The sequence below is a fragment of the Narcine bancroftii genome, chromosome 4 (assembly GCF_036971445.1).
Source record: "Narcine bancroftii isolate sNarBan1 chromosome 4, sNarBan1.hap1, whole genome shotgun sequence".
NCBI classification, from domain to species: domain Eukaryota; kingdom Metazoa; phylum Chordata; class Chondrichthyes; order Torpediniformes; family Narcinidae; genus Narcine; species Narcine bancroftii.
Genome location: NC_091472.1, coordinates 51,296,821 through 51,313,341, shown reverse-complemented (window position 1 = coordinate 51,313,341; position 16,521 = coordinate 51,296,821). Strand labels below are relative to the sequence as shown.

General features: G+C 39.5%; 1 protein-coding gene across 6 annotated transcripts in view; it reads right to left on the bottom strand.

Moving 5' to 3' along the window:
* The window catches only part of gpatch2 (G patch domain containing 2), a 308,872-nt gene that overhangs the window by 54,356 nt on the left and 237,995 nt on the right, over positions 1-16,521 (bottom strand). For 5 of the 6 annotated variants that reach the window (XM_069931270.1, XM_069931268.1, XM_069931271.1 and 2 more), the window contains 2 exons: positions 11,442-11,481; positions 7,585-7,655 (listed from right to left, as the gene is read on the bottom strand). The exons of the other annotated variant lie outside the window; for it this stretch is intronic. In XM_069931270.1, the coding sequence (XP_069787371.1) occupies positions 7,585-7,655; positions 11,442-11,481 (111 nt within the window). The remainder of the gene's footprint in view (positions 1-7,584; positions 7,656-11,441; positions 11,482-16,521) is intronic. 6 annotated transcript variants of the gene reach the window in all.

The window sequence follows — 16,521 nt, the reverse complement described above, 5'->3', positions numbered from 1 at the left end:
GGTCTGTTCTATCATATTTTGAACTATGGAATCCTTTTTATGGATATTGTCCATGCATGCAAGTAGATAGTAGATTTTATTGCCCAGTGGTCACCTTTTGCTTTTCGTTGACCATTGCAGAAAGAAGGCAACGTCACTACCACCAAGATAATACCTGCTGGCCATCATAACACACTGAGAAAGGTCAAACAGCAATTTGGATACAGGCAGGTAATGAATTATTAGAAAGAAGCTTGCAATTCAGAAGTATAGAACTCAAACTATCTGCTGTACTCAATGTGAGAATGAAATTCACAGAAACCCCTTTGAATAGAGATCTTTGATGCCGTTGCTTATAAAAATAAATACTGCAAATATATTCAGCGATACCCTCAGAAATCGATTACATAAAAACCTCACAGCCACATTAAATTTTACAATCACTGGCCAAGTGATTTTTGTAATGGGCAGTCTTTCTAACAATGATGAGTATAGAAGATAGAGGGACTAGTTAGTGGCTAGTGCCAGGTCAAGAAGCTCTTCCTCAATGTCAGTAAAACCAAGCAACTGGTTAGAGACGTTAGGAAGGGGACTTCACTTCCTGGCCTGCTGCAATGGTGATGTGGTGGAGATAGTCAATAGCTTTAAATTTCGAGGGGTAAATATCCCAAAGGTTATCTTAACTTGGTCCAAACATGCTGAGGCAGAGACCAAGAAAGTCCACCGGCATCTCTAATTCCTCAGAAGACTGAGTAAATTTGGCATATAACCTGCATCCCTTAACAATTTCTACATACTTACCATTGAAATGATCCTGTCAGGGTGCATCGCCACATGGTATGGGAACTGCTCAGCCCAACATCACATGAAACTACAGAGGTTTGTGAACATGGGCCAGGGCATCACACACACAGCCTCTCTCCTTACCTTGACATTTCTTGCTGCCTTGGAAAAGGAGCCGACTTGGCCACACACTCTTCACCCATCCCCCACTCTTGCGAAAGAAGATTCACAAGAGTGAAATTGTGCACCAGCAGATTCAAGGACAGTTTCTTTTCTGATGTTACCTGACTCCTGAATGAACATCACAATAATTAAATTATGGCTTTTATGCTCCATACTAACTGACTTCTCTCTGTAACTTTGCACGTTCTGTACTTCCTTACTTCCAGTAGTATGTATGAAATGTCTAACTGGACTGCTCGCAAAACAAATCCTATCACTGCATTTGGTACATGTGATAATAAACTTGATCTTCCCCTGCTCTGAGATTCTATTTCTCTCAATCTTGAATGTGCTCAATCAGATCATCCACAATCCAGAATTTGCACTCGTTTTGAGTTAAAATTAAATAATGACTTTAATATTAATCAAGCACCAGAAACAGACTAGGCAGAATAATAGTTTGGCAAAGACTAGAAGAGACGAAGGGTGTGTTTTCTGTGCTGTAATGTTCTATGGTAACTAAAGCGGCATCGTCTGCAAAGAGTAGTTCACGGACAAGTTTCTCTTGTGTCTTGGTGTGAGCTTGCAGGCGCCTCAGATTGAAGAGACTGCCATCCGTGCGGTACCGGATGTAAACAGCGTCTTCATTGTTGGGGTCTTTCATGGCTTGGTTCAGCATCATGCTGAAGAAGATTGAAAAGAGGGTTGGTGCGAGAACACAGCCTTTCTTCACGCCATTGTTAATGGAGAAGGGTTCAGAGAGCTCATTGCTGTATCTGACCCGACCTTGTTGGTTTTCGTGCAGTTGGATAATCATGTTGAGGAACTTTGGGGGACATCCGATGCGCTCTAGTATTTGCCAAAGCCCTTTCCTGCTCACGGTGTCGAAGGCTTTGGTGAGGTCAACAAAGGTGATGTAGAGTCCTTTGTTTTGTTCTCTGCACTTTTCTTGGAGCTGTCTGAGGGCAAAGACCATGTCAGTAGTTCCTCTGTTTGCGCGAAAGCCGCACTGTGATTCTGGGAGAATATTCTCGGCGACACTAGGTATTATTCTATTTAGGAGAATCCTAGCGAAGATTTTGCCTGCAATGGAGAGCAACGTGATTCCCCTGTAGTTTGAGCAGTCTGATTTCTCACCTTTGTTTTTGTATAGGGTGATGATGGTGGCATCACGAAGATCCTGAGGCAGTTTACCTTGGTCCCAACAAAGCTTGAAAAACTCATTCAGAGCCAGCTCTTCAGCGCTTGACGTCCTGCTTTGCGGAAACTGCCAAAATGTTTGGCCTGGAAGTCAACCTGAAGAAAACTGAGGTCCTCCATCAGCCAGCTCCCCACCATGACTACCAGCCCCCCCACATCTCCATCGGGCACACAAAACTCAAAACGGTCAACCAGTTTACCTATCTCGGCTGCACCATTTCATCAGATGCAAGGATCGACAATGAGATAGACAACAGACTCGCCAAGGCAAATAGTGCCTTTGGAAGACTACACAAAAGAGTCTGGAAAAACAACCAACTGAAAAACCTCACAAAGATAAGCGTATACAGAGCCGTTGTCATACCCACACTCCTGTTCGGCTCCGAATCATGGGTCCTCTACCGGCACCACCTACGGCTCCTAGAACGCTTCCACCAGCGTTGTCTCCGCTCCATCCTCAACATCCATTGGAGCGCTTACATCCCTAACGTCGAAGTACTCGAGATGGCAGAGGTCGACAGCATCGAGTCCACGCTGCTGAAGATCCAGCTGCGCTGGATGGGTCACGTCTCCAGAATGGAGGACCATCGCCTTCCCAAGATCGTGTTATATGGCGAGCTCTCCACTGGCCACCGTGACAGAGGTGCACCAAATAAAAGGTACAAGGACTGCCTAAAGAAATCTCTTGGTGCCTGCCCCATTGACCACCGCCAGTGGGCTGATAACGCCTCAAACCGTGCATCTTGGCGCCTCACAGTTTGGCGGGCAGCAACCTCCTTTGAAGAAGACCGCAGAGCCCACCTCACTGACAAAAGGCAAAGGAGGAAAAACCCAACACCCAACCCCAACCCACCAATTTTCCCCTGCAACCGCTGCAATCGTGTCTGCCTGTCCCGCATCGGACTTGTCAGCCACAAACGAGCCTGCAGCTGACGTGGACTTTTTACCCCCTCCATAAATCTTCGTCCGCGAAGCCAAGCCAAAGAATGTTCTATGGTTCTATGACAGAATATAACATGGGCCTTTAACACTGTACTCAGCCGATTATTAATATATTCTCTCTCTTTATCACTAAAGAGCGGCAGGGTTAGCACATTGGTTTGCACAACACTATTACAATGTCTGCTCGGAGTTTGAACATTCTCCATGTGTCTGCAAGGGTTTGCTATGGGTGCTCTGGTTTCCTCCCACCCATCAAAATTTAGGGGAGTTGCATTTTAATCTGTAATTTGTAACTTGAAATTATTGTTCCAATATACAAATTGTCTGAAACAAAACAAACATAAGCCTTGAAGTTATGCTGTGGGATAATGGCATATAAAATTCTTTTCCTGTTTTTATTTTGTTATTTTTTTACACTAGTAGAGTTATTTTCGTGATGAAAATAGGTTAGCACATCTCCTGATATGGTTGTCAGAACAATTCCAAATAAATGAGATAAGCAATGACATGTTATCCAAAATATAAATTCAAAACACATTTGTCTTATTCCCCACAATGTCCCTTACATTTTCTGGTCTGTTTTGCATGATATAGATTTACTGGAGATTTGGAATTGAACTGTACTTGTTTTAAGATCTCTGCTTGTACACTGATGAAACTCTTTTTGCATGCATTCTCAATTGGATATGTGCTCTGTTCTCAAATCCTTTGTCTGTTACTGTCCTCTGAGAATGAACTGGAACAAACAATTTTGAAACAGAACCTCTTTCATGTTTGAGTCAACAAGAAATTTTGAAACGCTAGCAGTTCTCTCTTCTAAATTGAATTCTAACTGTTTCAATTGGCAGCTGCCAAAGTTTTTTTTTGTCCCTCAAAGGGCAGCAACTTCAATTTCTAGTGATATAAATGAAAAGAAACATTTATATGTGGCACAATCTTTAAACCTCTAAAGTTAAAGCAACAACAGATAATCCACACTAAGTAGAAATTACATTGTACATTTCTGTCATTAGTTAGTTGAATGGCACAGCAGGTTTGAGTGCTGATTGCCCTGCATTCCCGTGCTTCAACAGAAGAGAGATTCAGCCATGTGAATGGCCTGAAAATGTGATAAAATATCGAGTAAAATTCAAATACCAAATTGTTAAAAATCTGGACTAAATACAGTAAAAAAAAACAAAAAACAACTGACATAACCTGGTATTAGCAGAAAATGAATAAATTGTGAATGGACAAACAATGAGTTAGGAATTTCCATCCTTAATCTTGAATTGCAATATTCACATACCAAACAGATATTTAGGTTGCAGTCAGTGAATCCTGGTAATCTGACCATTGATCTGCATGTTAGCTGCAGGGGGGTGGGGAGGGGGGAGGAGACACACACGGACAGGACTTGGTGGTTTTCTTTATGCTATTTGATTTGGTTTACATCCTTCTAATTGAAGAATATGAATAAGGAACAAATAATCAGATCGACTTGTTTATATTTCTTTGTCCCCTCTCGTAATAGATCAAAATGAATCAGCAGGGACACCTGCTGAAGATGTAACATTTCCACATTTCCTCACAATGAATAAAGTAGCCACTTTAGCTCTTCAAGTCAATGCCAGCTCACAGAATTATCTCATCCCTCACAAAATGCCTCAGTATTCTCTTCTTCCTACATACCCATCAATTCCCTCACTCATCTACACACTAGGTGCAATTTACAGAGACCAATGAACCTGCAAACCAGTATATCTGTGGGATGTTAAAACACAGTGCTAGAGAAACTCAGCAGGTCAAAGAGCATATTGTATATAGCAAAGATATAGATACATAACCAACGTTTCTGAAGGTCTGCACCCTTCATCAAGGTATGAACAAAATGTAGGCTGGTGCCTGAATAAAATGGTGGGGGAAGGGCAGGGGGAGAAGCCCAGGCCTACAGACAAGAGGAAATAAGTGGATAAGGGAAGAAGGGCACAAAGGCAAACAGGGAAAGTGGAGAAGGCTTTGTGAATGGAAAGGGAAGGGAGTCAAGTGCTGGAGCTATCCCTTTGACTCCTTTCCTCCAGCTCTAGTTCCCTTTCAGAGTAGAAAAAGTGAAATAAGAGAAAGAGAGATATGACAATATTGAAGATTAATAATAAAAAAACTGAAATTTAAAAACAAAGGGAAGCAACAAAAGATTTGAAATTCTGAGAAAACCAAGAATAAAAGGTGGATAAAAATAGAAATAGTGAAGGATTAATTGTAATTCATCAATTGGCCTTGAGAATCTTTGGATACTGATGGATATAGGGTGCAGTGATATTCCAACAAAAGTGGCACAGCAACCTGCACCAGCACCAGTGGGCTGTTCAGGGTTAGAACAGGTCCAACATATCCTACAGGCCATGCAGCATTTCAGAGAAGAGAGATGCAGGGACAGTCATGTGAACTCAAGATCTGCCTCAGTTCAAACAGAGAAATGGGAAAACAAAAATGAAAGTTCAAGAGGTGCTACAGCAATTTGGAAAGATAGGCCTCCAAGGCAATACTAGTGGAAACCAATGGCTGAGAATGAATGAAGGCATCCATCATAAAATCTTATGGCAGTCAGAAGGGATGGTAGTGTTTCCTAATGTCCATTTTTGAGTATTTTTCATTTATATAATCAGAAATGGGGGTGGGAGGGGGTTTGACAGAAAAAAATCTCTTGTCACAATAGGATAAAGGACTGAAGATATTAAAATTAAATGAATTCTTCTAAGAACAGAAGAAGATCCAAGGCCCCTTGAGCCTGTTTCACCTTTTGATGAGATCATGGTTATTGTCAACGAATCTAATATTCCTCAGTTACCTTAATATCTGAATAAATATTGTTCATGGTCTTAATAATGAGCTCCAGAGTTATCTTAATAAGAAAATTCCAAATATTCACTATTGTTTGGACAGCTGATGTTGAGACTGTGACCTCTGATTCTAGCTGGTGATGATCATTCCTGCAGCTACCCTGTTAAGTTCTACATGCCTTCTATGCACTTTGATGAGATCACTTTTCATTCTTCTACACACAAGACAGTGTGTGCTTCATCCATTCAGGAAAATCCAGCATCTTTGGAATCACCAAGGGAAACATGCTAATCAAGGCCAGGCAGATTCAATTTGTAAAATGAAAGCTGTATCTGACAAATTTAATGGAACCCTCTAAAGATTAAGTGTGCAGTGATAAAGTAAATGCAATGAAAGCTGTGTTTATAGATTTTCAAAATGCATTATGATTAGGTGCCACATAGGATGTATTATTGATTGTTTCCGATTTAAACCAACATTGTTGAGGAGTAACATCAAAGCCTTGGATAAGATGCAAAATAAATGATTGACAAACAAAGGAGATGTGCCTCAGATACGAGTGGAAAAAAAACCCTGAAGAACTGGGACAGGACTTTCATTAGATGAGAAGGTAGAAATATTCAAAATTATTGACGAGGGGTTTTAAAAGATTAAAAAGAAAAAATGGCTTCAAGTGGTTAGTGAGCCAGTAATTAGAGGCTTAAGACCATCATAATGGCAACCAAAAATAAAGGCAATTATTTGAAGAGGGAAGGATATTGGATTGGCTTCCAGTTACTGGTCCACTGAGTCAGAAACTAGTGGGTCTAAGTTCAATCAGAGACAAAATATAATGTACAGAGAACTAGTAGTTCACTATGAGACTGATGACTGCAAATAAATACAATCCAGTCAAATACAATCTAGAATTAATTGTAACTCATTATACCAGACAAGTAAAGGGGTGGATTGTGCTCACTGGTGATTAGTTGGTTGACGAACTACCAGCTGGTTTCTGACCTTCCTGCCAGCACAAAACAACAGTGTCAGTCTCCTGGATTTCTGAGCTTCCAGTCCATTGCTGGACTCATTGCAGATATATGGCCATTCAGAGTGGAAAGTTTAGGTAATGGGCCAGATCACAATATGTCCCAGCTCAGAGCCGATGATGACAATTAGACAGTAGCAAGGAGAGAACGGTGGGTAACTCCAGGATTCATGCAAAGGATGACTGTTTCTGCATTTAATGTTGCCTAATAGCAGAATATAGATGATGAGAAGGAGAAGGAGGAGGAATAGGGACACAAAAATCAGACAAAACTTGGTTCATTGAAAAGGAAAAGTAGTTAGAAATGGATTTCCCCACTAGAAATGGTTATAAATCAAAGATCAATAAATATTTTGGAACAAAATTATAATGGTTAAGGGATTACTTAGAGGGCTATCAATGGTATGATAATGCCAAACTGTCTCCTTCATGCTAAATAATTGAATGGCTCTTACAAATATACTTACCTCTAAATATTGCAATTTGAGCTCATATACTCAAAAATAACCTAATATACTTTCCAGTATTTTAGGGGTTGTCATTGTGTATTTAAAAGCACAGAAGAAAGAAATGCTACATGCAAACTAAATAATTTCACCACCACCTGTACTCTTACATAAGAATTAATCTTATCAGCACAGTTTTTCACTGAATAAAGTCAGTTATCTTACCCACTGGATGTTGGTAATCTGTTGCTTTTTCTGGGTATTTTCTTATCATGGACTTTTTGTAGGTGGCTAAGCTGAAGAAAGAACACATTTTCTGGGCTGAAAAGTTATGCTAATTGGTACAATACTATATACTTTAAAATTGAGTGAGCTCAAGTGAAATTAATATTCAAAATATATATACATTTATTATTCTCTCTCCAATGGAAATGTGCAAAAGAATTGGCCACCATCATTTTATAGCCAACAATGCAATTGCTGCTATAAAAGGCAGTTTTTGAACACTAAATGGTATACTGTTAAAATGGAAGCAACTTTGTCATGACAAAAGAAATGAAATTTCAACATCACAATTAAGATCTCTTATGGGAGAGAAGAGAATCAAAAGATAGGAGTTGGAAAGAATTCTGTTCTTTTGTTTTCCTAATAATTCCTGGACACCTAACACCACTCTCTTTTGCAGTCATGCCCACAATTTCACATGAATTAATGTTGCTCAAGGCCCATCTCAGCAGATAGCTCACTGGACACTGTCAGCCAGTGATGTAATTGAGGGTTGCTAGTTTCAAATTAATTCTGGAGAAGGGTAGGTCTGGTCCTTGAGCTGAATTGAGTTTCTGAATTGGAGAAAGGCCAATTTTGAAGAAACAAGGAAGGATCTTGGAAGAGTTAATTGAAATAAGTTATTTTCTGCCAAGGATGCATCCAACAGGTGGAAGGCCTTCAATTACAAAATTTTGAGAATGCAGAGATTGCATGCTCCTACCAGGAATAAGGACAAAGTTAACAGACATAGGGAACCTTGGTTTTCAAGGTATATTGGAGAGCTGGTTAAGAAAAGGAGGGGACTATATTTGTGATATCAGCAACAAGGAGCCAATGAGCTACTTGCAGAGTATAGAAAATATAAGAGAATGCTTAAGAAGGAAATTAGGAGGGCAAAAAGACGACATGAAGGTGTTTTGGCAGGTGTGAAGGGAAATCCAAAGGGTGTCCACAAGTATATTAAAAGGAAAAGGATAGTAAGGGACAAAATTGGACCCCTAGAAAATCAGAGCGGTCAAATGTGTGTGGAGTGTTGTGAAATGGGGAAGATTTTAAACAAATTGTTATGCATCAATATTTTTGCAGGAAATTGGCATAGTGAGTAAGGATGGAAGGGAAACAAATAGAAGTATCATGGAACATGGCCTTTAAGAAGAAGGAGGTGTTTGCTGCCTTGCAATGAATAAAGGTAGTCAAATCCCCATGACCAGATATTCTCCCGCACCTTGTCAGAGACAAGTGCTGAAATTTCAGGGCCCCTGGTGGATATATTCAAAATATCCTTAGTCACGGGAAAGGTGCCGGAGGATTGGAGAATAGTTGTTTCACTGTTTAAAAAGGGCTTCAAAAGTAAATCAAGTAATTATAGGCCAGTGAGCCTATTGTCAGTAGTATGCAAATTATTTGAAGGATTTCTGAGAGAAAGGATATATAGAATTTTGGACTGTAATCAGCTGATTAAGGACAGCCAGCTTGGATTTCTGTGGTAGGTCTTGTAGAGTTTTTTTGAGGAAATTACCAAGACGGTTGATGAGGGAAAGGCTGTGGATGTTGTTTATATGGATTTTAGTAAGGCCTTTGACAAAGTTCCACATGAGAGGTTGGTTCAGAAGGTTAGGATACTAGGTATACATTAAGAGGTTGCAAACTGAATTCCAAATTGGCTTGGTGGAAGAAAACAGAGAGTGGCGATGGATGATTGCTTCTCAGACTGAGGACTGTGCTGAGTGGTGTGCCTCAGGGATCTGTGTTGGGAGCATTATTGTCTATTATCTATATAAATGACAGGTAATAACGTGGTGAATTGGATCAGCAAGTTTGCTAATGACACAAAGATAGGAGGCGTAATGCAGAGGGATCTGGACCAGTTAGGAAATTAGGCCAGCAAATGGCTAATGGAATTTAATCCAGATAAGTGTGAGGTGTGGCACTTTGGAAGAACGAATCAGGGTAGGATGTACACAGTAAATGGTAGGTCACTAAGGAGTGTGAAGTAGCAAAGAGATCTGAGAATACACATACATTGTTCTCAGGGTTGTAAAGAAATATTTAGGAATCTTAGTCTTTATAAATCAAAATATTGAATTTAGAAGTTATAATATTATGTTGAAGTTGCTTAAGACATTAGTGAGGTCACACTTAGAATATTGTGTGGATTTCTGGTCACCCAACAGCAGGAAAGATATCAATAAGATTGAAAGAGTGCAGAGAAGATTTACTAAGATGTTGCCGGGTCTTCAGGAGTTGAGTTACCAGGAAATATTGAACAGGTTACGATTATTCTCTTTGGAATGAAGAAGAATGAGGGGAGACTTGATAGAGGTTTATAAAATTATGAGGAGCATAGACAGAGTAGATGTGAGTAGGATGTTTCCACTTAGATTGGGGGAGATAAATACGAGAGGTCATAGCTTTAGGTTGAAAGGGAACATTAGGGGAAAGTTTTTCACTCAGAAAGTGGTAGGAGTATGGAATGAGCTGCCACCTGATTTAGTGAATGCAGATTCAGTCTCGAGTTTTAAAAATAAATTGGATAAATACATGGATAGGAGAGGTCTGGAGGATTATGCAATGAGAGTAGGTCAGTGGAACTAGCTAGTTTTATTGGTCGGCACTGACTGGAGGGATTGAATGGTCTGTTTTTCTGTGCTGTAACGTTTTATGGTTCTAAAATCTTTTTCACTGTTAAAAAAGTAAAAATATTTATGTTTGGAAATCTGAAAAGCATACCACACATTGGAATCAATTCAAAATCATTTAAAATCAATTAATGATAATAGTACAACCAGTTATCTGTATCACAGGAGCCAATCCGACAGTTCACATGAATGGAGACTGCTGTATTTGCCCCAGGTTTAACCAGCCAATCAGTCTGGGTGGATTTCCCAGGCTGTGTGGTGCAAAATTTAAGGAACATCATGCTGGCTTATGGAACTTTGAGAAGCCCATGAGAAACACAGAAGAGTGGTTGACAGCAAAGTATGAAATGCAACTCATCATCCAGAAATGCTATCAGTGCTGGAAAATAGATTTCCAGTAGATAACTTTCAAGATTAGCATGGAGTTGGAACAGAAAATCTGCCCTATATGCAGGTTGTGGATGACCCAGGCATAAGCTGCATTTATTCCCCACATCTAATTACCCTCAAGAAATGGCATCATAAGTCACTTTCTTGAATCATTGCACTCAGGTACTTCAACATTGTTGTTAGGCTTAAGAGTTCCTGGATTTTGACCTGACACTAATAATGCAACATAAAAGTATTTCCATGTCAGGATTGGGTATGAGTTCAAGGGGAAGCTGCAGGTGATGTCTTTCCTAAAAGCTTGCTGGTCTAGGAGATGCTGTTGTGGAAGGAAACCTTCAGCACTTTTTGTTTTACCATTATTTCCAGTTAGCTTGTTAAGCTACAATGTGGGAATAAAACTAACCTTTTAAGCTTTACAAGAATTCAAAAAGTTTATACTTTTCTTTCACACAACTTCCATCTTAAAAAAAAAATCAATATTTTCTATTTGGGGAGAGATGCAAATCAAATATTTCCCACAACTTAGTCCAATTAGACCAAGACATTTAAAAAACTTTTATATAGAACCAACATTTTCATGAATGTCTTGAACAAAGTGCCATAGTTATATCATCAAATCTATTCTGTCCTGTCTGGTTACTGACAGCTGATTACAGATTCTTTTCTATGGTACATAAAAAGGTGGTAATGCTTTGTGGCAGGCAAATGAGGTCTAACAAATGGTTCAGCACAAACTAGAAGCCTACATATACATGTGTAAATAGTTGCTGGCTACAATATGTTTACCTGGGTGTGATTCTCACTGGCTGCAGGGCAAAACCAAATACTGTGGGAGAAAAAGGATAGATTTTAATAACATATTCTTAAGAGCACGTGCTATCACATGGTCGTCCAGTACGTGCATTTTGGCCATTAAGCAACCTCTGCAATAGTACAACCTCAGGCTACGCTAATATATTTTGTTATTTAATAGTACATTTTATGGGACATTTAAGAGTTCCAACTAACTCTTTTCATGATTTGAGTGCAAACAAGCATTCAGCTTGAAAATTTCCACACTCAAGGTGGTTGTTTAACATTACAAAAATGCATGTAAATAGATTTTTAGAACAGCCAAATAGTTATATTTTTGCTTTAAATGCCAGGAGCACAAAACATACTTTTACATTTTACAATAAGCATTAACTGGCTTATATGTTGGTCAGTGTGACAGAGGTTCTCACATTATTTATCTAAACTTCAAAAAAAAATATCCAGTGAAAGAACATTTTCACTGACGTTAGGAGCAGAGCAGTGGATCAGGAAATCTGAGGGAAAACAAACTGCAGAACCATTATTTGGGTGTCCTGCCTTGTGCAGGCTTTCTAAATAATCAAGCATACTCTTGCTTTCTCCTATCCTTTCCTCATATTATCACACCTGTTTCTTTCTAAATTATTGATCTCAATCTTTAAAATAACTATCATGCATTCCACATTCAATTGAATGTGAAAAATACATACAATATTTCAGTTTTAAATTCAAATGGTAGAAATTGAATGACAGGAATGCCTGAGAATTAAACTGGGGTCCAAAAATGATGGCGATAGGTGAGCTTTTTTAAGCATTATATATGTTAACAATACTTTCAATAACTAAAATCAAAACCGCTTACATGTTTTAAAACTTGACGGTTATAGATTATAATATTGGGAGTATTTTAAAGGCTCTTTAACAACAGTTTGAAATGTCAGGCAGAATTTAAAAAGAAATGAGAAATATGTAACATCATATATTTCAGCATATAAGTTGACCAGTATATACATCAACCCCCATTTCAGCCTAATTTTAAAGGTTTTATGGTATATCTGGCATATAAGTCAACCCCCATTTTTAAGCCTAATTTTAAGGGTTTTATGGTATATCCGGCATACAAGTCGTCTCCATTTTTCAGGCTGTCCGGGCCTCTCAGGAATAACTCAAAAATTTTTTAAAATACCCTAATTGCAAGTAACAAAGCTGCAAATTATGTAAGCAAAAAAAAACCTCAGCCTACCAGACAGCAGCGGCGATGACTCACAGAGCTGGAGTGCTAACATCGTGCTCCCAGCGGGAGCAGGAACCTCGGCCTACCAGGCAGGAGTGGTGAAGGCCCATGGAGCTGGAGCACCAACATTGTGCTTCCAGCGAGAGCAGGAACCTCGGCTTACCAGGCAGGAGCAGTGATGGCAACCTCAGGGTCCCTGGTAGGAACGATTATGGCAGTGCCCAGTGGTGGGGAGGTGTTGGAGAGCAGCGGAGCCAGCGATGGGAAGATAAGCGTCAACTTATACACTGAATTGACATCAATCTGTTATTTTTTTGGTGACAAAAGTCTATTCGGTGTATAAGTCGACCCTCCCCTTAAGAGAATTTTTTAAGGGTTTCAAGACTTGACTTGTATGCCAAAATATATAGTAGTTAATGTAGAGAAAACATCATAAACTTTGCTGTGCATTTAATTATTTGTGATAATAAATGTGGCGAACAAGTTTCCAGATCAGAAATGTCAAGGAACCTCCTAAATAATCTACTTGGTTTCTAATTTTATATTTCACAATACAGCACAATTAGTCTATAACCTTTGGTAAAGGAGTCCATATGTAAAAATAATAATGTAGATCGTTTGCATTGAGTGTCAGAGTAATTTATTTAAGTCAAATATTAATGTCTTAGATCTTTTTGGGGGAAAAAGCTAAGAATGTAGCTATGAGGAAACCCTGTTTCAGGTTGATTGGGAAAGCTACAAAGGTAGTCATGCACTACAAGTTAGAGGAAGTAGCATTTAATTTGTTTCTTTGGGTACAGTGCAGCTTTTTGGTCTCAGTATTGAACTCAATAACTTCAGGCAACTATCTTTGCTTCCATCAGAACTTCCAGTTCCACTGAAGGCTATTCATCTGTAACCTTGCTCTCGTAACTAAAACAGCCCGACCCGCTGGGTATTTATGATCCTCCAGATCACCGTTTCATAGTTTTTACTTACATTCCTTTGTTCGTGCTATTCCTTTCCTTTCCCTCATTAATCTATCAATAGGATCATTTCAGGCTCATCCCTGTACCTCATCAGCGATACTCATTTTGTCCGATCCACCCGTGTCCCGCCTTTGTTGTACATTAAAACTATTTTTTATTTCTTTTCCATGTTAACTAAGAGTCAGACCAGAAATTTCACCTTTGTTTTTCACTCTCTACAAATGCTGCCGAACCATCCAGGTTTTTAATCTTTTTGTGCAAACATTATTTTGGAAATTATTTACTTTTTAAAATTTTCAGGATCTAGGCATTGTTGGCAAGGCCAAACTTTATTGTTTTTTAAAATGATAGTGAGTCACATCTTTGAATTATTCTGAAAGTAACGTTCAGGAAGGGAGTTCTAGACTTTAGATCCATATAAGCATTTCCAGTCAGGATTGGGTGTGATCACAAATTAGAGTCACTTGCACCTGCTGCTTTTGTATTTCTTCGTGGCGGATGTTGTGGATCTGGAAGCTAATTGTCGTACTTGCTTATAGTATCTAGTTCCCCAATCAACCTTTATATGGCTATGATCCCCTTAGGACTCTGCTCAAAGTTTATGGACCTCCTTCCCTGTTAGCAGTCAAGTTTTAGTTGCTTTCTTCCATACTTCTCCCCTACCAACTACATAAAAATCATAAAAAAATATTTGTTATGTGAGGTGAAAAGAAAACACGGCTTTTTCTCTGATCATAACAAATGCAGCTTGTGATTCAAGAACAAACAGTAACTCTTTCTTATTGAACATGCAGGAATAAAGAAAACATGAACAGACATATTCCAAAAAAAATGTAAAAGATTTTTAGAATGCAATGATTTGTACACATTGAATCATTAGGGAACCTTAAGTATAAATTTGATGAGGTGAAAACTTAATAAAAATAATTCTGACAAAATTAAAAGGTTTGTGAAGCCCTTGAGCTTGATGTTCTTGTGCAAGTTTTTGATCTCAGGCTCCAAAGTGGAGAGTGATTGTCAAAGGTCACCTCTTGTGATATCAAGTCTGTCTCTGGACTTTGTCCAGGAAATTACCTTGTTGAATCTACATTCAAAATAAATATGTTGAGAGAAAGGCAATGAAAACTATTTCAGCCTTTTCCTGTAGATTTGGAAATCTATTTGGCAGATCACTCTTAACCCAGAAATCTTTATTAAATTGATTGAACTTACGGTGTGCAATTAAATCACTCTGAAGATCATTCAACCTCTCTTGAATTTCTGCATCAACATCAGTAGGATATTCCTCATATAGATCTAATAACCAATACGGGGTATTGAAGTTTCACAGGTTATTAAGTCTTTCTTGCAGATTTGTGTGTATTTGCTTTAGGTGTTTCGTGTAAATAGTAATGTCATTGTCATTCAGTGTCTCTGTGTTCATGTTCACTTTAGGAAATTGTAAAAATTCCCAACGCCTGATCTTGCTCCAATAGACTTTGAGCTTGTTAAGGAAACAAACAATAATTTCCTTACTATCGATGAGCTTATTCTGTTCACCCTGTAAGGTCTTGCTCAATCAACTGAGTGTGGTGAACATCTGCCAAGCTGCCTGTCTCCCCTCTGGTGAGCCTTCTGTACTAACATTGGCTGTGCATTATCTCTATTGTTAAGGACACTCCCCTTGGAAATAACTGTATATGCATCTATTGTCTTTCATTATTGTACCATGAGTTTCTGCTAATAAAAGCCATGATTATTATTTGACCACATCATCTTTGTCTACTTCATCAACTGGCACTTCAATTTGATTAGCAGAAATGGATGCAGCACCCAAGCCAGAGCGACTGATAATCGACCAGTCTGCCTCAAGGGCCAGAGAAATTTTCAACCACTGGATTGCTTGTTTCAATTACTACATGGCTCGAAACAACGTGGTTGATGAGGCGATACAGTGGGGCCACCTGAACTCTCTGCTGCATGAGGTCCCTTTCGTCGTAGCACAAGGAGCCACCACTCTGGCTATAGCCCGGGAACGTCTGATTGCTTACTATGCAGGGCCACGGAATGTGGTGCTTGCTCGACACCAGTTGCTGACTAGATGCCAGAAACCCAGGGAAAGAGATGCTGCCTATGCACTGGCCCTCGACTCACTGGGAAACCAATGTGATGTCAGGGCAGTCAATGTTCAACAACACCGCAATGCCTTGAAGCTGGATGCTTTAGTTAACGGGATTGACTCCAGTTACATCCGACAGAGGCTGCTGGAGATGGAGCCCTTAACCTATGACCAGGCAGGCACTGAGAAGTGCCATGCGGTCCAGTGAAATGCTAGAAACCGAAAAGGAAACATCCAGGAGTGCTGGAACCCCGAAGGAAAGAAAAGGGCAAACTCCTGAAAAATGCTACTTCTGTGATAAGAGCTGGCACCCCAGACAGAAGTGCACGGCTCAATTTGCTACCTGCAGCTATTGTGGGAAATTCGGCCACTTTGCTAAAGCGTGCAAGGCGAAAAGTACTCCCACTGATAAGAAGAAGAGAAGCACCAAGAAAATGGATCCTGGAGCTGCAGGAATGGAAGACAACTGTAAAAAGGCAGAATTTTCAGACGAGCAGGCTGAATCGACTTTAAGTGATGGCAAGGTGAGATCTCCTGTGATAGCTCAATTGACTCCAAAGCTTGGGGGATGTTACGCACTGGAACGGTCAACTATGAAAGGGGAGGTGAATGGTGAGACTCTTGATTGTCTAATAGACTTGGGCTGGGAGTGCTGACAGCTACATCCACGAGAGAGTTGCCAGAACCTTAAATTTGTGGAGATATCCAGTGAACTGAAAGATATCGATGGCTTGTAGTGAACTTACAAAAACTGTACGGGACAAGTGTAAAGTG